Source organism: Equus przewalskii, chromosome 4 (assembly GCF_037783145.1).
Source record: "Equus przewalskii isolate Varuska chromosome 4, EquPr2, whole genome shotgun sequence".
Taxonomy (NCBI): Eukaryota; Metazoa; Chordata; class Mammalia; order Perissodactyla; family Equidae; genus Equus; species Equus przewalskii.
Genome location: NC_091834.1, coordinates 85061276 through 85085610, shown reverse-complemented (window position 1 = coordinate 85085610; position 24335 = coordinate 85061276). Strand labels below are relative to the sequence as shown.

The following is a 24335-nucleotide window of genomic DNA, read 5'->3' as shown; positions in this document are numbered from 1 at the left end:
CCACTCTCAAAAAGAGAGCAAGTACACAGAAAGATTATTAAGAATATGAACAACTTGAACAATAAAGCTAGACTGTCTTTGTTTGCTGATGACATGATCTATGTGGAGAATCTGTGGAATCCAGCAAAAGCTACTAGAACTAATAAGTGAGTTTAGCAAACCTGCAACATACAAGACCAATATGCAAAAAATTATTAAGTTTTTATGTACTGGCAAAGAACAATTACAATTAAATTAATAGTATTTACAGTAGCATCAAAATACGAAATACTTTGGGGTAAATCTGATGAAAGATGTGTAAGACGTACACTGAAAACTACAAAAAGCATTGCTGATAGAAATTAAATAAGGTCTAAATAAATGGAGAGATTCACTGTGTTTATAGTGTGAAAGATTCAGTATTGTTCAGATGCCTATTTTCTCCAAATTCATCTTTAGAGTCAGTGCAAACCCAGTTAAAATCTCAGCAGACTTTTTTGTAGAAATTGATAAGCTGATTTTAAAATTCATGTGGAAATGCAAGGTATAAAAGAACAAGTTGGAGGACTGAGAATACCAGATTTCAAAACATGATAAACTTATAATAAATTAGGCGGTGTTTTATTGGCAGAATGATACACAGATCAATGGAACAGAGCAAAGTTCAGAAATAGACACATACATGAAGAACTTATTTTCAGCCATGATGCAAAAGGCAGTTTAGTGATGATAGAATAGACTGTTTGATAAATGTTACTGGGATAATTAGATATCCATAAGGTAAACGAACAAACTTTGATTCATACCTCATACCATATACAAAACTTAAATAAAATGGACCATACATCTGTAGACCTAAATGTAAAATCTAAAATTATAAAACTTCTTAAAAAAATATGAAAAAATCTTGTAGACCTTGAATTGTGCAAAGATCTTTTTAGATATAACACCAAAAGCAAGTTCCAGAAAGACAATAAAAAGATAAACCACAGACTGGAAGAAAATATTTGTAAATCATATATGATAAAGGACTTGTATCTAGCACATATAAAGAACTTTTAAAATTCAATAATGAGAAACAATAAAATAAAAAACATGCAAACTATGTTGAATAGACACCACTAACTAAGATATATCTGTGGCAGGTAATGCACATGAAAAGATGCTCAACATTATTAGTCATTAGGGAAGTATAATTTAAAACCACAATAAGATACCACTACACATCTGTTGAATCAACTAAAAATTAAGAAGCCTGACTTTACCAAATATTGGCAAGAGTGTGGAGGAACTAGATCTCTTCTACACTTCTGTTGGGAATGTAAAACAGTGAAGTCATGTTGGAAAACATTTTTGCAGTATATTAAAAAGTTAGACATGAACCTACCATAAGATCCAGTTATTCCACTTCTAGATATTTACCCAAGTGAAATGAAGCAAAAATTAAATGGAAGCTTTCAGTTTCTGCTCTGGGATATAGAGAGTTTGAAAGAGCATTGCTTCCAAGTTTTCAGTAAAAAAGGGGCTGAACAGACTGCAAGTTCACCAATTTATCTGAGTCCTTCAGAGTACTGATGTCTCAGAGTAACCAGCTCGCTCAAAACCTAAAGAGAGACCAGAGCCTGCAGGGATAGATGAGATGTGAGCACTAACTTACTGGACAAGATGTGGTCAATACCAGTAAGAAGAGTTCAGCTGGGGTGACAGGGTGTACAATATCAAGAGAGGGTGAAGCCCTTGGGTGCTGCAAATGTAAGGGAGTCTGAACCTCTATAGGCTTGTTGATTTTTCTCCAAGCACCCACTGAATGCTTATAGAATATTTGAGAGAGTCCTGAGGATGTCTTCCTGGTGGTGTAGAACTGGGGGCAGGAAACAGCAGCTACCCTGGCAGGGATACTGAACTCCCCTTGGAGCCTTGTCCTCTGTTTCCCTCTGGAAGAAAAGCCTTAATGTGTAGGGGGAATGGCAACAAACATTCATCCTTAGATGCTGGTGAAGACTCATTGCACCTGTGGGAAGGGGACAGGGGAAAAACTTTCTACCGCTGGAGAAGCAACTAGAATATGCACTGTGTTGATAACTACAGTTCTGGAAGGGGCAGAAGTACTGAGAAGGCCACATCCCTAAGATCCAGGAACATGGTGCCTGCCTAAGACAGGCTTAATTAGACAACAAGGAACACCCTGCCATCCCCACCCCACTACTGTGTTGAGTGACAAGTAACTTGCAAGAGACCAACCTTCTCTGAGGGGCTAGGTGAAGAAAAGACCAAAAGCTTAGTGTGGACATTGAAAAAGAAAATCCTCTGGTACACCCAGCCCTCAGCCTAAACATAAGGTATCAATAGAGGAGTTTGCAGGCAAGCCTGTGGAGCCTATGGGTTACCCGAGCAACAAGAAGCCAAACTCAGTCCAACTTCCAAGGTGGTTAACTTAAACCCCTGAGCTAAAGGCTTAGCAGAAGGAAACATGCCCCTATTTCAAGGCATGAAAACAATTTACTTCAGCCTCTACTGTCACACACAAGATGTTTGGCTTTCAACAAAAAATTAGGAAGCATAAGAAAAAAACTAACAAAAAGAGAATACTCTCAAGAGACAAAGCACTTGTCAGAAGCAGTCACTACTGTTCAACATTGTATTAGAAGTATTAAACAATGCAATTAGACAGGAAAAACCAATTTGAACATAAGAATGAATTAACAAAGAAATAAACTGTCTTTGGTTTTAGATGATGTGATAGAATAACTGGAAACCCCAGATAATCAGTGATAAAATGAACTCAAACAATAAAAGAATTCAGTGTGTTAGAAGGATATAAAATTAACATATACAGATCAATAGCCTTCATATAAACAAACAATCCACGTAGAACCCCATTACAACAACAAATAAGATTAACTACTTAGGAATAATGCAATCCCAACAAAAAAACCAACAAGCTTTATAGTATAGAGTTAGAAAAGTTGATGCTAAAGTTCATGTGGAAAAATAAACATGTAAGAATAGCCAGGAAATAAATGAAAAAGGAAAACCATGAGGGAGGACTGGCTCTACCAAGCAGTAAAATATTAAGGACTGTACATTAAAACAGTGTGGTTCTGACACATGAATAGACAAATATGCCAATGGAATAAAATTGTGTGATGACTTTGTAATGTATCACTTTGGCCATGCTGATCTACATTTTTCAGAATTTTCTGTTGCAAGTGGAAAGTATGGAATTAGACCCAAAGACTCATGGAAATTTAGTATGTGACAAAGGTGGCATCTCTAATCACTGGGGTGAACATGTACTTTTTCTTTTTTTATTAAGATTATGATAGTTTACAACCTTGTAAAATTTCACTTGTACATTATTGTTAGTCACGTTATAGGTACACCACTTCACCCTTTGTTCCCCCCCCCCCCCACTTCCCCTGGTAACCACCAATCAGTTCTCTTTGTCTATATGTTAACTTCCACCTATGAGTGGAGTCATATAGAGTTCGTCTTTCTCTGTCTGGCTCATTTCACTTAACATAATACCCTCAAGGTCCATCCATGTTGTTGTGAATGGGACGATTTTGTCCTTTTTTATGGCTGAGTAGTATTCCATTGTGTATATATACCATATCTTCTTTATCCAATCATCAGTTGCTGGGCACTTAGGTTGGTTCCATGTCTTGGCTGTTGTAAATAATGCTGCAATGAACATAAGGGTGCATGGGACTCTTGGAATTGCTGATTTCAGGTTCTTAGGATACCCAGTAGTGGGATGGCTGGGTCATAAGGTATTTCTATTTTTAACTTCTTGAGAAATCTCCATACTGTTTTCCACAGTGGCTGCACCAGTTTGCATTCCCACCAACAGTGTATGAGGGTTCCGTTTTCTCCACAACCTCTCCAACATTTGTCACTCTTGGTTTTGGATATTTTTGCCATTCTAACAGGTGTAAGGTGATGTCTTAGTGTAGTTTTGATTTGCATTTCCCTGATGATTAGTGATGATGAGCATCTTTTCATGTGTCTATTGGCCATCCGTATATCTTCTTTGGAGAAATGTCTGTTCATGTCCCTTGCCCATTTTTTGCTCGGGTTGTTTGATTTTTTTGTTGGTGAGCTGTGTGAGTTCTTTATATATTATGGAGATTAACCCTTTGTCAGATAAATAACTTGTAAACATTTTTTCCCAATTAGTGGGCTGGTTTTTCGTTTCAATCCTGTTTTCCCTTGCCTTGAAGAACCTCTTTAGTCTGATGAAGTCCCATTTGTTTATTCTTTCTATTGTTTCCCTTGTCTGAGGAGTTATGGTGTCCGAAAAGATTCTTTTGAAACTGATATCAAAGAGTGTACTGCCTATATTCTCTTCTAGAAGACTTATTGTTTCAGGCCTAATCTTTAGGTCTTTGATTCATTTTGAGTTTATTTTGGTGAATGGTGAGAAAGAATGGTCAATTTTCATTCTTTTACGTGTGGCTGTCCAGTTTTCCCAGCACCATTTCTTGAAGAGACTTTCTTTCCTGCATTGTAGGCCCTCAGCTCCTTTGTCAAAGATTAGCTGTCCACAGATGTGTGGTTTTATTTCTGGGCTTTCAATTCTGTTCCATTGATCTGTGCACCTGTTTTTGTACCAGTACCATGGTGTTTTGGTTACTGTAGCTTTGTAGTATGTTTTGAAGTCAGGGATTGTGATGCCTCCAGCTCTGTTCCTCTTTCTCAGCATTGCTTTAGCAATTTGAGGTCTTTTGTTGCCCCATATGAATTTTAGGATTCTTTGTTCAATTTCTGTAAAGAATGTCCTTGGGATTCTGATTGGGATGGCATTGAATCTGTAGATTGCTTTAGGTAGAATGGACATTTTAACTATGTTTATTCTTCCAATCCATGTACATGGAATGTCTTTCCATCTCTTTCTGTCATCATCAGTTTCTTTCAAAAAAGTCTTGTAGTTTTTGTTGTATAGATCTTTCACTTCCTTGGTTAAATTTATCCCAAGCTATTGTATTCTTTTTGTTGCGATTGTGAATGGTATTGTGTTCTTGAGTTCTTTTTCTGTTAGTTCATTGTTAGCGTATAGAAATGCTACTGATTTATGTATGTTGATTTTATACCCTCCAACTTTGCTGTAGCTGTTGATTGTTTCTAATAGTTTCCCTATGGATTCTTTGGGGTTTTCTATGTATAAGATCATGTCATCTGCAAACAGCAAGAGTTTTACTTCTTCGTTGCCTATTTGGATTCCTTTTATTTCTTTTTCCTGCCGAATTGCTCTGGCCAACACCTCCAGTACTGTGTTGAATAGGAGTGGTGAAACTGGGCACCCTTGTCTTGTTCCTGTTCTCAGAGGGATGGCTTTCAGTTTTTGTCTGTTGAGTATGATGTTGGCTGTGGGTTTGTCATACATGGCCTTTATTATGTTGAGGTACTTTCCTTCTATACCCATTTTATTGAGAGTTTTTATCATAAATGGATGTTGGATCTTGTCAACATCTGCATCTATTGAGATGATCATTTGGTTTTTGTTTCTCATTTTGTTAATGTAGTGTATTACGTTGATTGACTTGCGGATGTTGAACCATCCCTGTGTCCCTGGTATAAATCCCACTTGATCATGGTATGTAATCTTTTTGATATATTGCTGTATTCAGTTTGCCAGAATTTTGTTGAGGATTTTTGCATCTATGTTCATCAGTGATATTGGCCTGTAGTTTTCCTTCTTTGTGTTGTCCTTGTCAGGTTTAAGGATCAGTGTGATGTTGGCTTCATAGCATGTGTTAGGTAGTGCTCCATCTTCCTCAATTTTCTGGAATAGTTTGAGAAGGATAGGTAATAAATCTTCTTGGAATGTTTGGTAGAATTCTCCAGAAAAGCTGTCTGGTCCTGGACTATTATTTTTGGGGAGGTTTTTGATTACTATTTCTATTTCTTTACTTGTGATTGGTCTATTCCAATTCTCTATTTCTTCCTGATTCAGTTTGGGGAGGTTGTAAGAGTCTAGGAATTTATCTATTTCTTCTAGGTTGTTCAATTTGTTGGCATATAGTTTTTCATAGTATTCTCTTATGATCCCTTGTATTTCTTTGGTATCCGTTGTGATTTCTCCTCTCTCATTTCTAATTTTATTTATTTGAGACTTCTCTCTTTTTTTCTTAGTGAGTCTGGTTAAGGGTTTGTCGATTTTGTTAATTTTTTTTGAAGAATCAACTCTTTGTTTCATTGATCCGTTCTACTGTCTTTTTCCTTTCAATATCGTTTATTTCTGCTCTAATTTTTATTATTTCCCTCCTCCTGCTGACTTTGCGCTTTGTTTGTTCTTCTTTTTCTAATTCTGTTAGGTGTCATTTGATGTTGCTTATGTGAGATTTTTCTTGTTTATTGAGGTGGGCCTGAATTGCAATGAATTTCCCTCTTAGGACTGCTTTTGCTGCGTCCCAAGTTAGTTGGTATGGTGTGTTTTCATTTTCATTTGTCTCCAGATAATATTTGATTTCTTCTTTAGTTTCTTCAATAATCCATTGTTTGTTCAGTAGTATGTTGTTTAGTCACCACGTTTTTGCCCCTTTCCCAGCTTTATTCTTGTAGTTGATTTCTAGTTTCATAGCATTATGATCAGAAAAGATGATGGATATTATTTCAACCCTCTTGAATTTATTGATGCTTGCTTTATTTCCCAAGATATGGTCTATCCTTGAGAATGTTCCATGTGCACTTGAGAAGAATGTGTAACCTGCTGTTTTTGGATGAAGTGTTCTATATATATCTATTAAGTCCATCTGGTCTAATTTTTCATTTAATTGTATAATTTCCTTGTTGATTTTCTCTCTAGATGATCTGTCCATTGGTGTTAATGGGTTGTTGAGGTCCCCTACTATTATTGTAGTGTTGTTGATGTCTCCTTTTAGTTTTGTTAAGAGTTGCTTTACAGATTTTGGTGCTCCTGTGTTGGGTGCGTATATATTTATAAGTGTTATGTCATCTTGGTGGAATGTCCCTTTTATCATTATATACTGCCCCTCTTTGTCTTTCTTTATCTGTTTTGCTTTGAAGTCTACTTTGTCTGATATAAGTATGGCGGCACCTGCTTTCTTTTGTTCATTATTAGCTTGGAGTATTGTCTTCCATCCCTTCACTCTGAGTCTGTGTTTGTCTTTGGGGCTGAGGTGTGTTTCCTGGAGGCAGCATATTGTTGGGTCTTGTTCTTTGATCCATCCTGCCACTCTGTGTCTTTTGATTGGAGAGTTCAAGCCATTTACATCTAGAGTGATTATTGAAATGTGGGGGCCTACTGCTGCCATTTTATCACTTGTTTTCCAGTTCTCTTGCATTTCCTTTGTTTCTCTTCCCATGATTTTTGGATTACTAATTCAGGTAGGTAAATTTCTGTATTGGCTTTCTTCTTATTTGTAATTTGTGTCTTTATTCTTGTTATTTGTTTAAGGGTTACCAGGTGGTTTGTATAAAACATCTCATAAATGAGATAGTTCATTTTCTGATAGCCTCTTATTTCCTTGAATTAAAACGTCCCATTGTTTTCTCTTCCCCTTCTAGGTTGTTATTATCAGATTTTTTTTTTCCTTCTTCCTTCTTGTGTTGTGAGTTTGTGGTTAAAATGACAGGAATATATTTATTCTTGGTGTTTCTCTTCCTTCTATCTTTTATGTTTTATTTCACTTTTGCTAACCTCTTCTGATGGAGAGCTGCTACTTTCTGTTATTGTCCTTCTACTTATCTCCTTTGCTCTGGGTTTTGTAACCCCTTTCCTTTTTTTGATTTTTCAGGTATGTGGGTCTTCCTGAGCATTTCTTTCCGAGGAGGTCTTGTGGCAATGAACTGCCTTAACTTTTGTTTATCTGGGAAAGTTTTTATTTCTCCATCATATTTGAAGGGTATTTTCACTGGGTAGAGTATTCTTGGCTGCAGGTTTTTGTCCTTCAGAGTTTTGAATATATCATTCCACTCTCTTCTAGCCTGTAAGGTATCTGCTGAGAAATCTGCTGATAGCCTTATGGGGGTTCCTTTGTAGGTTATTTTCTTCTGCCTTGCTGCCCTTAGTATTTTCTCTTTGTCGTTGATTTTTGCCAGCTTCACTACTATATGCCTTGGGGTTGGTCTTCTTACATTGATAAAGTTTGGAGATCTATTGGCTTCTGTCACATGAAGTTCCATTTCTCTCCCCTGGTTTTGAAAGTTCTCAGCCATTATTTCTTTGAACAGGCTTTCTGCCCACTTCTGCTTCTCTTCTCCCTATGGTATACCTATAATCCTTATGTTGCATCTCCTAATTGAGTCAGATAATTCTCAGAGAGTTTCTTCTTTTCTTTTTAGTCTTAATTCTCTCGCCTCCTCCATCTGCAGCATTTCTATATTCCTGTCCTCAAAATTGCTAATTCTGTCCTCCATATTATCGACCCTACTGTTCAGAGAGTCCAGGTTTTTCTTAATTTCCTCCATTGTGTTCTTCATCTCCAGTATTTCTGATTGGTTCTTCTTTATAGTATCAAGCTCTTTTGTGACATAGCTCTTGAACTCGTTGAGTTGTCTATCTGTATTCTCTTTTAACTCGTTGAGTTTTTTAATAATGGCTGTTTTGAAGTCATCATCATTTAGGTTATAGGCTTCATTGTCTTTGGGATTGTTTTCTGGGTACTTGTCATTTTCCTTCTGTTCTGGAGATTTAATATATTTTTTCATACTGCTTGATGGCGTGGATTTGTGCCTCCGCATAGAGATAGTTTAGTTACTGCTTCCACTTGTTTCTACTGGTGTGTGTGTAGGGGTGCAGCTGTTTAGACTGCACCGACCAGGAACCTTGTCAGCTGTTGCTAACTGGACCTGGGCCCCTCCTCGTAGTCACAGTGGTCTTGTGGGGTCCATCATCAGCTGTGGGGGCAATCGCAAGGGGGCTTCAGGCTGCTGGTGCCTACTGTTGCAGACCACCTAGACATGCTCCCTCCTTGGGTTCTGCAACGGTGTCATGGGCTTTCCCAGCAGCTGGGAGCAGGGACACCTATATTTGCAGCTCTGTCACTGTCAGAGCCCACAAAATCTCACTTGTCCTCTATAGGTCACAGCAGAGCTATGGGTATCTTCTGCAGTCTGTGGTTAGCTCACCTAGCTATGCTGCTTTTGCCCCAGGGCCTTCCAGCCTTGTGATTGCTGGACGGTGCCTCTCCACTAGTGCTGTGCAGAGGCTTTCGCTGAGGCTGCTGTGGGACTGTAGAGTTTTCCCCTTGGGCCACAGAGCCAGGCTGCTGGAACTCCACCCAGCCTCCGACCACCCCCACAGGAACTCCGGGAGCCCCTTCTCCCCTCTTCAACACAGCCAGAGTCCGTGTGTCTGGCGGTGGTTGGCGGGCTGCTGCCCTGCCCAGGATCCTCCTCTTCGGGAGCCTCCCGGAGTTCTGAATGCTGGGCGGGGCCTCTCCACTAATGGCAAGTAGAGGCTTTCCCTGCCACTGGTGTGGGACCCTGGATTTTCCCCCTGGGCTGTGGAGCCGGGCCGCTGGAACTCCACCCAGCCCCAGTCCACTCCTATGGGATCTCTGGGAGCCCCTTTCCCCATCTGGAGCACAGCCGGAGTCTGTGAGTCTGGCGGTGGCTGGCAGGCCGCTGCCCTTCCCGGGATCCTCCTCTTCTGGTGCCTCTCAGCATTCTGAATGCTGGGTGGGGCCTCTCTGCTAATGGTGAGTAGAGGCTTTCCCTGCTGCCGGTGTGGGACCCTGGAGTTTCCCTCTGGGCTTACGTGTAATTGCGGGGGGCTTAGGAAGGGCTGTAGTCACCTGTTTCCACCATCGCTCCGCCGGTGTGTGCACACTCCTACCCTTGGTGCATGGAGATGCTATGGGGGAATCTGCTGGAAGAAAGCCGCTTGCAGGTACTAGGCTGTCCGGGGGTCAGGGGTCGGAGAGTTTTCACCTATCTCCACCTCCTCCCAGGGGGAAGTCCATCCGCCTTCTGATGTATAGCAGCACGGGTCTCTCAGGTGTCCTGAGATGCTGTATGGGTGTCCTTTGTTAACTGATGAATGTTCAATTAGTTGTAGATTCGAAGGGGGAGAGACAAAGAAGACTACTCACTCTGCCATCTTGGTGACGTCCGAACATGTACTTTTTAATACTTGGTGCTAGGACAACTGAATAGCCACTTGGAAAAAGATAAAATTAGATCCCTGTTTCACATCATACACATGGATGAACTCTAAATGGATAAGGAATATAAATTTAAAATGCAAAACCATACAAGTACTAGAAGAAAACGTGAGTGTATTTCTCTTTAACCTTGATGCAGGGAAAAGCTTTGTTAATTATGACTAAAATTCTGAGGCAATAAAAGAAAAGATTGATAAGTTTATATACGTATTTTTTTTTAAATTACATGGCAAAACCACCATGAAATATAAGGTGAACCAGGGGTTTGCAGTAGGTCCGAGTTGTGGTACAAGCAGTTATTCTTAATTTATTTTCATGGTATCCTGCATGACATTGCCACTCATTTTATGGCAGAAGTGGTGTGACAGTGGGCTCATGACAAGGAGATCCAAGAGTTTTATCATATTCTGCTTCACCTAAGAGCAGATGGCCCAATGCACTGATGGGATGGCCTGTTGAATGCTCAGCTGAGGTACTTGGTTGGAGCTAGGACCCTGTGAGGTTGGGGAATTCTCCTCCAAGATACAGTATATGCATTGAATTAATGGTTAGTGTATGGTACTGTCACCAATAAATAGAATATGTGGGTCCAGGAATCAAGAAGTAGGTAGGACTGGCCCCTCTCACCCTGATTCCCTGTGACCCACTTGTAGAATTTATGCTTCCCATCCCCACCCTGAATGTGAATTTGAGGCCCTGGTTCCCAGGGGACAATGTTTTCAAGGGACAGGAAGGGGAAGCATTTAACCCATTGATTCCTAGTTCTTACTGGCTGAGTATTGTCTCCAGCACAGAAATATCCCACACTGTTGGATCACACATGTCTGAGTGACAAGTTGGCAACCACAGACATCTCACATTCCAGTGTCAGAGAAATCCTGGGGCAGGAGTTGAGCCAGTTTGCATATTTAAAATGATGACCACTTTGGATTCTTCGTGCTAGTGGACCAGCGGGTAAAGAAAGGAGCTGCTGTACTCATAGAGATAATTGACTTTGATCCCTATCAGGAGCTAGAGTTGTTTCTATATAAAGGTGGCAAAGAGCACTGTTATCTAGAATTCGCTTGAGTATATTTTGGTGCATTCATGCTTGAGACTGTGGTGAATAGGGAACAACCAATGGTCCACCCAGGGTAAATCCAACAAAAGGCTCAGATCCTTTGGGATAAGGGTTTGAGACACCTGCCAGACACATAACCAAGATACGATGAAGCGAGGGCTAAGAGTGGGGGAAATGTAGGATGAGTCGTTAGAGGAAAGAGGTGGTGAGTATCAGTTATTGCTTTGGAATGAGGTGTAGCAGCAAGGATTGTACCATGTTACACTCACCTTCCTGTCTCTTGTAGAAATAGTGGATAGTTACCATCTTGAAGACTCATGACAGATTAGATTTAATGGAAGACATGTTCAGATTTGAGGGGTGCAAAGGCTGGACGGTATTGGGTGCCACTTTTGAGCCACTTCACATTTTCTCAGGCTTTATCTTGATTCCAGCTGTGGCTGTCATCAACAGTTCTGTGTTCACTTGCATCGATAGTGCCTTACTTCAAGCATGCGCTGTGTGTTTCGCTTCCTGCCCTGTAGTTTCTCTGGCACTCCAGTTTGGGCACTCACTTGGAACTCACATGTGTGAGTTAACACTCTGGGGTTAAGTGTCAGCCAGGGGCTAAGAACTAGTGGATAGATTCTTTCCTTTTCATCACTTGGATATGTGGTTCTGAGATGTATTTCACAAGGCTCCTCAGAAGATTGCTCAGTGGATAACAAGTTGCCTGTCGCAGTGACATAGTGGAGAGAACTTCTTGAGAGTGAGTTTCCCTCCTTCTCTGTTTAATTCCCTGTCCTTTGCTTCTCCTCCCTCAGAACACATTCCCAAATAAACTACCTGTATGTAAGCTTATCTGTCAGGGCAGCCCAAGCTAAGAGAGACATATGGAACAGGGGTTGGCAAACTGTGGCTCATGGCCAAAACTGCGCCCTCGTTTTGTAAACATAGTTTTATTGAAACACAGCCGTGCATGCCTATTTGTTTACATATTGTGTATGGCAACTTTCATGCCATCTACAAGCCAAGGAGAAGAAACCAAACTTGCCAACCATGAGGTTTTTAATCTAATTGGAAAAATGCAAATATTTGTGAAAAACACTGGTTAATAAATTATTTATATCCAAACAATGAAATCTGTGCTAGCATTAAAAACATATTTTAGATATGTTGAGATATTCAAAAAAATCTGCCAATATGGGAAGATTCTCAAGTTATATTATTAAGTAAAAAAGGAAGGTGCCAGAAGAGTGGAGATCCATTGGCATGCATTTTTCTAAGTCTCTGTGGTTGTATGTATTTTTATAAACTTCCTTGAGAAAACGTAGGCAACCGTTCACAGTGGTTGTCTCTAGTTGAGTGGCACTACAAGCTAGGGTGAGTGAGGGGAGACTTAGACTTTGACTTTATATTTTATGCCTTTCTGAATATTTTGAAAATGTATTGTTATATGAATGAAATACTTTTATAATTGAAAAAAGACGTGGAAGGACTATCAGTTATTCACAACTTTCTCGTCTTGGTGTCGTAATGGCGTGAGTTGGAGCTGTAGGCCATTGTGGATTATGTGAATGAAGCTGAGCGAGGGAGGAGATGTGAATAGTCAGTCTGGGGTAGTATAAATGCGCGGAGGACAGGGGAAGGGAGGACAAAAGAGTGAATAATATAATATAAAGGCGAAGAACCTCTTCAAAGTTGGACACAGAATTTTGTACAGCAGTCCACACTTCTCTGCATGTTTTTAAAGCTCAGCAGAAAGGCTTGAAGCCATTGACAGTTGTCATTTTAGAACGCCATGTCTGAGAGAGACCTCAGGAGTTAATCATTTTAGTCATTTTCTTTTAAAGAATTAATGTCTAGTCTGAGGGATTTTTAGGATTTTTGAGGATTTCAGCCTGGGTATCTCTACCCCGTTGTCTTATTTTTTATGCCAACTATCAGTATCTAAAATAATGCATTTAGCGTATTTATGTGACTATTATCTCTCTCTTCCCACTAGAATGTAAGCTCCATGAAAGCAAAGACTGTTTTGCTCACTGCTCTGTTCTTAAGATTTACAACAGTCTTCTTACACAGTAGTTTCAATATTTATCCAAAGAAGACACTCAATAAGTATTTGTTGAATCAGTAGCTGCATTAAGATAACTTTGGGGACAGCTGGAATTAGCTAGGGGTGGACTCCACAGGAGAGAAGACTCTACTCCAGTTGATCTCGTGATAAATTATTTGATTTTTCTCAGTCTGACTAAGGACATGACCGGAAAGGAAGATGTGTACCGAGGCCCGGCCATCAGGGCTCTCTGCAGAATCACTGATGTAAGTTCTCTTTGTTTTACTCAGTCATCGAAGGGTACACCGTGTTTGTCTGCAGGTGGCCATGTAAATTTAGTGGGATTCTCTAGTCTGACTTTGTGAATCTTCAGTGTAAGAGAAACATGACCACCAGAAAGGCTTTCGTGGCTCCAGGCTTTTTTTCTTTTCGATTGTTTTTTCCTTTTGTTTATTTAGATAGTCTATTTCTCTCTCTATTTGCCTTCATCGACTTTTGTTATTGTCAGGGCACATTCTTGCAGGAAACAAAAACCATTCAAATTTAGTTTTTTTTTTTTCTTTAAGCTTTATTACAGGATATGTATCTCTTAGAATTTGAGGTAAACCTTACAGCCAGATGCCAGAGCAAGAAATAGGGCAGCTCTAAGGAACTCAGCAGCAAGATTTCTCAGATATTTACTAGTATGATCCATCATTTACCAGGCTCGAGCCTCCTCATCAGCTATTTAAGAGATCTGATTAGAGGCCTGGTTAGCCATCACCCAGCCAGTTGCTTGTATCTACTTGGGTCTGAGTCAGGTGTAACCTTGACTCTGTCTGTTGTCTCTGGAGGGATGAAATTATATAGTTATGTTAGGCTGTCCCTTCCTAGGACCTCTGAGTAGGAAAGGTTAAAATGAATGGCGGGCTGGGCATTGCCACGCAGATTGAATACTATTTCAGCTTTATTCCTGCTTGGGTATATTTTATATGTATCTTCTCAAGTTTTAAAGGTTGAGCAGGATCAAATGGTAAATCTGGATCCTAGAAGGAGAAATAGAAACAGTTTAGTATTTTTTTCTGCTCAGCTGTTTTGTTGTGGTTGTTTTTGTTTTTAGCATTAAATTGGTAGCATAAGACTTGCTGACGCCAGTACTAGCGATCAGACTCATTATCTGAATATTGATCTCAGTCTGTTTACGCATCTTCATATGTCAGCGCCTTCCTGGTGCTAAGCTTTCTTCCAGTGAAATTGAAAAAGAACTTTGTTTTCAGAGGATCTCATATTGAGGGCTCACTATGGTAGTATATTAAACACTTAATTTCTTACGTATCTAAAATAATCAGGGATCACATTTGATTTATAGGACTCTATATCCCCTTCACATAGAGGTATCTTCAGGACTTCAAAAGCAGCTTCCATCCCCATCTGGGAGTTAGTTTTATATCACCCCTGATAAGTTGAGCCTCTAATTCCTCAAATTGGGATGCTCCACTTTGAGACAGTTTACTTCATTGTTGAACAGTCCTTCTTCCTTACATATACTCTTAAGTGTTCCTCCTTGAAGCTTCCACTCCGTTGTCTGGATTCCACCCTCTGAGATATGATTATTATGTGTTCCTTTGAATGCATTCTAAATATTTGCACAGAAACAAATATATGACTGGTGTTTGTAAATTATTTTGAAGTGGTAATTTTGCGTGAAAATGTCTGCTTTAACAGCTTTTTCTTTACTGAATGTTAATAGGGAACAATGTTGCAAGCCATTGAAAGATACATGAAGCAGGCCATTGTGGATAAAGTCTCCAGCGTATCCAGTTCAGCGTTGGTATCTTCCTTAGTAAGTAAACAAGTAGCCCCCTGCTTCTTATGCAAGGTACAGTTTCTAGTTGCTAAAACAAAGTAGCACTAAGATTCTCTCACAAATGAAACGTTTAAAAAATGTGCATACATCTCTATTACTTTATCCAAGAATGTTTTCTCTGCCGGGGGAGCATTTAGCAATTAAAATGGGCAGTTAAGGGGGCCGGCCTGGTGGCTTAGCCCGTAAGTGTGCACGTTCCACTTTGGCGGCCTGGGGTTTGCTGGTTCGGATCCCGGGTGCAGACATGGCACCGCTTGGCAAGCCATGCTGTGGTTGGCGTCTCACATATAAAGTAGAGGAAGATGGGCACGGATGTGAGCTCAGGGCCAGTCTTCCTTAGCAAAAAGAGGAGGATTGGCAGCAGTTAGCTCAGGGCTAATCTTCCTCAAAAAAAAAAAAAAAGGGCAGTTAAAAACGTGAAATTTTCATATATTTGAAAGGTTTTGGTAATTAGAAAGTTATGTTGTACACATAATAAAGATGGTAGGTGAAGGGGAGGTGAGGGACAGGGAAGAAACTGAGGGTCCATCTCTCTCTTTAAATCTTCCTTTGGAAGTGACCTGCACTCTTACCTTTTGCTTCTTTGTCCTCTGCTTTCCTTGGGGCCCTGTGTCTGCAGTGTCCTTTGCTCCAAGTCTCCTAGCCCACTTCTAAATTTCCTCCCAGGAAGTGATCTTTGTTTTAGTCACAGCTTTTCTTGCTTTCTTTTATCAAAACAAAATTTATTCCTTACAACCTATCACATTGCATTTGATTAAAATTGGTAACTGATGTCTGAATGGATTAGATCATCTGAATCAGAGAAGTTCCTGATTCTGGAATATAATTGGTCAAGTTTCACAGCAGGTGATATATCAGGACTCTGGTTCTTTCTTCTAGGTGAGTTTCCTGGAAGTGAAACCTGTAATGTGAACATTATTTAAGTACTATTCTATTGACTGTCCATTCCCTTCCTGTCCTTCCCCTCTAATTGCTTCCTTATTCACACTTCGCCCAACCCACAAACATAGTCACCTTTGCAAAGAGGTCTTGGAGAAAGTGTTTCTGGTTTATCAGTTGCCTCAGGAATAGAGACTTGAAATACTTACAAAGTTACAAAGTTGTTTCTTTCTGTTAGAAATTTCTCTTAGTGATTTTCCAAGAAAATGAACTCATGTTTCTAAACTTCTGGTGACCATGCATTGTCTGTTCTTAATTTTTTCCATATTTAGCACATGATGAAGATCAGCTATGATGTTGTTAAGCGCTGGGTCAATGAAGCCCAAGAAGCTGCTTCAAGTGATAATATTATGGTTCAGGTACTGTCATTAAATCACCTTAGCTTATGTCTTAAGATCAACCTTCTTTAACCACATATTGTAGGGGTAATTTATTGATTCCGCAGATGAGTATTAGCTAAAGTCTAATACTAAGCAGCTTACTGTTAACTAGCCTATTAGTGCATATTCTCAAGTAGGTATCCTACTAATTATGACTACTGCCATGGGCCCTGCTAGTGTTTAGGAGAAACTGTAAGGACGTTCGAGAAAGGTTCTTATATTCAGTAGTAGTTTGAAATGTTCATTCCAAAGGTCACAATGCATTTCAGCCCTTTATTTGAAAAATAATTTGTGAAGAGGATGTTCACTTCCAAGCATTTTAGGCCTTGATTTTAGTAGACATTATAAAAACATTAAAGGGTAATTTTTAGTTTGTAAAGCTTTAAAACCGTTTTGTTGGAAAGATCTCCTTTTCATATTCATAGGCTATTCCTAATTAAAAGGAACAAGAGTAAATTCTTAACTGGCAATTTTATGTAAAGTACCCCATTTGTATTTGAGAGGGTACTTATTTATCCCCTTTCAATGTTTACAACTTCTCATGTTAGCATATTCAGTTACAAGGAAATAGAACAGTAATTTTTCCCTTGGGAAACATTCTCACTCTCCTAACTGTGATCGTTATGTTTTCACACAAAGTGCCACGATAATTACACTTCTTATGCCTACTTTAGGAGATTAATCCTTTAACTACTAACATGGCCACAGATGATTTAAAGCCACTAAAAGAGACCTGTAAGACTGCTGAGGCTTTGGACCTGAGAGCCTTTGTACTAGGGACATATGGGTAGTGCTGAGCCTGCTGGAGCCTCTTCAGATTGTGTCACCTCTTTAATACTGCCCGGTCTGAGTTCACTACTTCTGGGGGTGAATTAGAAACTCATCCCTCAGTCTTGCCTGTTTGATTCAGTATAAAAAAGATATTCTAGTTGTATACATTATACTTGGGTATCTTTTTATTAAAAATCTAGTTCCATATGATTCTATTTTCATGTAAGTTTTATCCTCTTCCCACTCAGCTTCCTGTATATTACATTCTTTTTCTTGTTCTTTAGTACCATGCATTGGGAGTCCTGTATCACCTTAAGAAGAACGATCGCCTTGCTGTTTCTAAGATGTTGAATAAATTCACTAAATGCGGTCTCAAATCACAGTTTGCTTACTGCATGCTGATCCGAATTGCCAGTCGCTTACTAAAAGAAAATGAGGAAGGGTAAGTGTCTTCACTTAAACCATTTGCTGGTTAATATGCCAAAGAGTTTACCTCCTTTATGAATGTTTTTTAGGCAGTGCCAACTTTACACAGGGATTTGATGTTTTCCAAATTGAAAAAAAAAATCATAGAATTCCAAGTAACACACCTTCTTTTTTTCTTAATGTGTTTTTTGGTATATGTACTTAATAGATTATGATTGCTGATAATACAATGACAAACTGATATTAAACAAAAAATACTTATAGATCATGGAGTATACAATAATTAAATGTGAAAGCTGGAAGTGATGTTAAGAATCATCTTGTGGGGCCGGCCCTGTGGCCCAGTGGTTAAGTTCTCGCGCTCTGCTTTGGCGGCCCAGGGTTTCTCCAGTTCAGATCCTGGGCATGGACCTAGCACCTGTCATCAAAGCATACTGAGGCAGCATCCCACATAGCACAACTAGAAGGACCCACAACTAGAAAATACAACTGTGTACTCGAGGGGACTTGGAGAGAAGAAGGAAAAAAAAGAGATTGGCAAAAGATGTTAATTCAGGGCCAGTCTTAAAAAAAAACACAAAAAACGAATCATCTTGTTTATTCCTTTTATTTTTCTAAAAAAGAGTGTTGAAATACTGCGTTTAATGATTTATTTGTTTAAATGATCAATTTATTTAAAGGGCATGAGGGAGACAAACAGAACTACACGTTTGTAAGGTTTGTATTATTCATGTAGTAGTGTTATTTTATTTGATGGTAGACTGTGATAACATAAGGATGAATATTATAATCTCCTGTGTAATCACTAAAAAAGACTAGGAGATATAACGTAAATGTCAACAGAGAAGGTAAAATGGAATATTAAAAAATCTTCGGTTGAACTTCCTGCTTCCAGTAATGGTGGAGTAGCTTGATGTTAGCCCTCCTGCAAATAATGATTTTATTATTAGTACAAAACTCTGTCTCCCCAGAACAAGAAAACCCACAACTGTCTGAAAGAACTGGTGAGTGGTGAAAAGCAGGCAAAAACTGCAGGGAAGCTGATGCCTGAAAGACAGAAGCTATCCTGGGTGAAGATTTGTGTATCTCTGGCTGGTCTCCTGAGGGCACTCCACAGTTCCTGGGTGTGGGATCAGAGGAAAACACCGTATTTACTGGACGGGGTGGGGGTGGGGGGGTCAGAACACAGTGTGAAATCGGAAGAGTAATGAAAACTTAGAGTGTAAATCCTGGATAGGAGGGAGCCACGAATGGGGTGAAACTCAAAATCAATTTTAAACTGTAAAAATTGTTGACCACTGAATTATGCATATACAGGGAAAGACTCTAGGAAACCTGGCAAAAAGCAGAAGCTGTCAGCTGAAGCTGAAGCTGAAAGAACAGAATGGAGAATTCAGCTGCAACTTACTGTGGAAGACATCAAGTTTGGAGTTTGATTCCAGCCTAGTTCACTGCCTGCTAGAGAAACATTATAAATTCTGTCTTTGCATCATATTAATCACAATGTCTATATACAGTAAAAAATAGCGAGAAGTGCAAAGAATTTGGAAAATGTGACCAGTAATTAAGAGGAAAAGCAATCAATAGAAACTGACCCTGATATGACTCAGATATTAGAATTAGCAGATAAAAACTTTAAAGCATCTATTGTAAATTTGTTAAAGACTTTAATGGGAAATAGTTATAATGAATGAAAAGGGGAAATGGAAACTATAAAAAGGAGCTAAAATGAAATCTAGAGCTTAAAATACTGTATCAGTCAGAATTCGACCAGAGAAGCAGAATCCATAGGAGATAAATATATAACGAGATTTATTACAAGGAATTGGCATATGCAGTTTTGGGGCTTGCTAAGCAAGTCCAAAATCCATAGGGCAGGCTGTCAGAAAGGCAAGATCACAGGCAGGCTGGAACTCATGGGCATGGGCCAAAGCTGCTGTCCACTGGTACTCTTTGCCATTGCACATTTTACTATAAACAGCAAGAAACCAGGTCACACCTTCAACACTTTCCCTGGAAAGTCCCTCAAGTAAATATGCAAGTTCATCACATACAAGTTCTGCTTTCCACATGACTGCAGGACACAGTTACACCAAGCTCCCTGCCGATGTCTTACAAGGATTTACCTACTTCCAGTTTATAGTAACTTCCTCACTTCCTGCTGCTCCTCCTAGACCAGCTTTCTCTAAGCAGTCTGTGAGCCCTCACTGGCAGTGACATTAAAGACCAGATGTCTGATAAATCTTTCAAGGCAGTTTAGGCTTTCTTCATCATTCTACTCAACGTTTTTCCAGGCTCCACCCACTTCCTGATTCCAAAGATGTTTCCACAATTTTAGGTATTTGTTATAGCAGTACCTCACTTCCAGGTACCAGAATTGGTATTAGTTTTTTATTGCTGCCATAACAAATTACCACAAATGTAACAGCCTGTCACCACATCCATTTATCACCTCACAGTTCTGTAAGTTAGACGTAGGTCTCATGGGCTAAGGTCAAGATGTTGGCACGGTGCTGTTGCTTCTGGAGGCTTTGGGGGAAAATCTACTTCCAATCTTATTTCTTTGCAGTCATAGATTGTAGGTCCCTGTTTCCTTTCTAGCTGTCAGCCAGGGGTTGGTCTGTGCCGTGTAAGGTCGTATATTCACAGGTTCCATGGAGGAAGGCATGGACATCTTTGGGGGCCATTCTGCCTGCTACAGGTACAATAACTGAAATGGATAATTTGCTGGATGGGCCTAACACCAGATTAGAGATGGCTGATGAAAGAGTGAAAGGGTTAGAGTTAGTGAATTTGCAGATAGAGCAATAGAAAGTAACTAATCTGAAGAACAGAGAGCAAACAGATTAAAGAAAAATAAACAGAGCTTCGGAAAACTGTGGGGTAATATCAAGTGGCCTACCACTTGATATGTAATTGAAATTCCAGAGGGAGATGTGAGAGAATGGAGCAAAAAAGAGAAATGAAGAAATAATAAATAAAGACTTCCCAATAAGCATTTATTCTAGCAGGGCAAGGATGATCTAACAGTCAAAAATCAACATAATATTTCTCATTTAAAGAATAAAGGAGAAAAATCTTAATGGATGCAAAGAAAGCAATTCAATGGCAATTTGTGATTAAAAATCTCTTTTCAAGGCAAAGAATAGAAGGGAACATCATTATTCTGATAAGAGTACCAAAAAATCTCCAGTAAACTTTATGCTTGTTGCCAAATTATTAAAGGCTCTCCCCTTGAGATTGTGAGTGAGACAAGGATGCCTGCTAATTTTTTGAATAGCATTTTACTGGAGGTCCTACTTGGTGCAGTAAGTCAAGAAAATAAAATATCTAAAGATTTGAAAGAGGACATAAAACTGTCTTTGCAGACAACATGATTGTGTATATAGAAAATGCAAAATAATCTACACATTATCTATTAGAATTGATACTTGAATTCACCAAGGGTACTGGATAGGTCAATATCCAAAATCAATTTTATTTCTATATATAAGCAACCAACAGATAAGATACAATTTTGAAAAGATGGTACTGTTTGTACTAAAATCAAATGCTTAGGAATAAATCTACCAAAAATTGTATAAATCTCTACACAGAAAATTATGAAGTGTCATTTAAAGTATGACTTGAATAATTGGAGGGATATGTCATGTTCTTAGAGTGGAATATTTAATACTGGAAAGATGTTACATCTTCTTCTTTTGATCTATGGATTCAGTGAACCCCCAATCAGAATCTCATTTGGGTTCCTTTAAATACCAACCAGAAATGCATACATTTGTGTGTCAAAAGACATACTAAAGATACCTTTAGTGCTATTATTCATAATAGCTCTGAAATGGAAATAGTCCAAATGTCCATCAATGCTAGAATCAAAAAATAAATTGTGGTGTATGCAGTCAGTAGCATACAACAATGGAAATGAACAAATTACTGTTAAATGCAGCCACATGGATAAATCTCACTAAGAAGTCACACACATACATTCTGTATAGTTCCATGTAAGTTAATTTCAGACTTAGGCACAACTAATGTATAGTATTAAAAGTTAGGATAGTATTTATCTTTAGGGCAGCAGCACAGTAGTACTTGGAAGGTGGCATGTAGGGGGCTTCTGGAGTGTTTGAAATACTTATTTTCTTAATCATGGTAGGTTTGTAATAATTCAGTTATGATTTAGTTGTCTATTGTTGCATATCAAATTACTGCAAAACTTAACCAGATTAAAAGGACAATAAATATTTATTTTCCCACACAATTTCTGTGGGTCAGGGATTTGGGAGTATCTTAGCTGGATGGTTCCTGCTTGAGGTCTTTCATGAGGTTGCAACCAAGATGTCGGCCAGGGTTGCATCACCTGAAGGTTTGATGGAGGCTGGAGAATCTGGTTCCACGGTAGCTCACGCATGCCACTCGTGCCTCGATGCAGGCTGTTGGTAGGACACCTCAGTTCCTTGCCGTGTGGATCTCTCCACAGGGCTGCTTGAGTGACCTCATACCATTTTGGCTGACTTACCCCAGAGCGAGTGATACCAGAGAGTGCAAAGTGGGAGTCACAATCATTTTTATGATCTAGTGTTTGAAAACACATTCCATCTCTGCAGAGTTCTGTTGGATAAAAGGTTCAGTGTGGATGGGGATTACACAAGGGAGTAAATAAAGGGAAACAAGAATTCTTGGGGGTGTTTTCAAGGTTGGCTACTGTACTGGTCTGCTAGCGCTGTCATAACAAAATGCCACAGACTGGGTGGCTTAAACAACAGAGATACATTTTCCCACAGTTGGGGAGGCCAGAAGCCCGAGATCAGGCTGCCAGCAGGGTTGTTGTTCATTCAGTGAGAGCTTTCTCTCAGGCTGCAGATGGCCGCCCTCTCACCGTGAGCTCCCGTGATCTTCCCTCAGCACCTGTGTACGGAGAGGAGGAGGAGCTCTCTGTCGTCTCCTCTATAAGGACATTAATCCTGGCAGATCAGGACCCCACCCACATGACCCCCTTTAACCTTACTTCCTTCCTTACAGGCCCCGGCTCCAAATAGGCTCCAAATAGAGTCACACTGTGGGTTAGGGCTTCAATATACGAATTTAGGTGGTGGGGGGTGGGGCACACAAACATGCCATCCATAAAAGTTACATCACGTACTTTTCTATATTTTTCTTATAATTTAATACAAAATTAATTTCCAAAATTGGCTGATAATTTCTCAGACCTGTAGAAAGAAAGATACCATCTGCAGAGTGAAGAAAAACAAAAAAGCACCAAATGCTGAGTAGAATGAAGGACAAAGATAAACAAGCAAGCACATTCTAACTGAACTTTTTTTAACATCAAGGATAAAGAGAAAATTCTAAAAGTTCTATGAAAGTGAAGATATTTGACCCATAGTTTTACTTCAGATTTCTCTCAGCTGCATTGCAGCCAAGGCAGCAGTGGGGCGTGTGTGCCCAGGGTTGTGGGAAGATAACTGTCAGCTGGAATTCCGTACCCAGCCAGACCGTCACACTGGGGGTGGAAGAAAGGTGCTCTCAGACATAAGGGTTTACTGCAAATAGTTTACCAGTCACTTTGTGAGAATCGTCCATCGATTTACTCCCCCAGGAACAAATAGAGGCTCAGAAGGCAGTCGTGGATTTAAGAAGTAATAGTATAACAATTGATCATTCTAAATAGATGACATTGTAACTTTTTAAAATTTAATAGCAAGCTCAAACATTCCAGAGGACAGCGGCATGATAAATTATGGTGTAGAAGGTGGTATTAGATGGAAGTAAAAGCATGCTAAGCTTTTTTGGGGGCGGGGGGGGGGGGGCTTGTTTGGGAGGAAGATCTCGTTAATGGTTAATATTAAACTTTGTTAGGTAAAGAATTGGGTTAGTAACTAAGACTATAAATGGAATGTAAAGCTTTATGTTGAAATAAAAATGGAACGGGCTGGCCTGGTGGCGTAGTGGTAAAGTTCACATGCTCTGCTTTGGCGGCCTGGGGTTTGCAGGTTTGGATCCAAGGTGTGGACATGGCATCAACTTGGCAAGCCATGGTGGCAGCCATCCCACATATAAAGTAGAGGAAGATGGGCACTGATGTTAGCTCAGGGCCAGTCTTCTTCAGCAAAAAGAGGAGGATGTTAGCTCAGGGCTAATCTTCCTTAAAAAAAAAAAAAAAAAAGACAAAATGGGATTTTGTACTTTGAGAAAAGTAACGATCTAAAAAATGATATAACAGAAATGAACTTGTATATACTTAATAGCATTATTTCAAAATATGTAAAGCAAAATCTTAAAGAAATATAAGAAATTAAGTTCTTGGGAAAATTTAAACACACCTGTCTCAGAAACTGACAAATCAAGTATAAAAACCTAAGACTGTAGTTGATCTGTGTATCACTGGTAACAAAATTGACCTCATATTTAGAACCCTGTGTCCAAGAGAGAATATACAATATTAATTCTTTAAAATTTTTTACTTGAGCAACATAATGTACATATTGAAAAAATGCATAAAATTTATAGTTGTATGTACATTGTATCTAGTTGCTGGGGAACACTCAGATAATGACCATGCATTAGGTAGTAGTACATTTCTGGTATCCCAGAAGTGCTTTATGTATCTTTCTTGATCATAACTACCCCCGGCAGAAACCACTATTCTGACTTTTATGGTAGTCATTTCTTTGCTTTTCTTTAGATTTTTACCCCTTGTGTAAACATCCCCAAACAGTATGGTTTAGTTTTGCCTTGTTTTGCACACTCTATCCACAGAATCATGCTATAT

General features: G+C 39.3%; 1 protein-coding gene across 1 annotated transcript in view; it reads left to right on the top strand.

Moving 5' to 3' along the window:
- The window catches only part of COPG2 (COPI coat complex subunit gamma 2), a 120825-nt gene that overhangs the window by 33537 nt on the left and 62953 nt on the right, over window positions 1-24335 (top strand). Inside the window, exons 6-9 of the mRNA XM_008512905.2 lie at window positions 13395-13470; window positions 14934-15026; window positions 16262-16348; window positions 17425-17582. Of these exons, the coding sequence (XP_008511127.1) occupies window positions 13395-13470; window positions 14934-15026; window positions 16262-16348; window positions 17425-17582 (414 nt within the window). The remainder of the gene's footprint in view (window positions 1-13394; window positions 13471-14933; window positions 15027-16261; window positions 16349-17424; window positions 17583-24335) is intronic.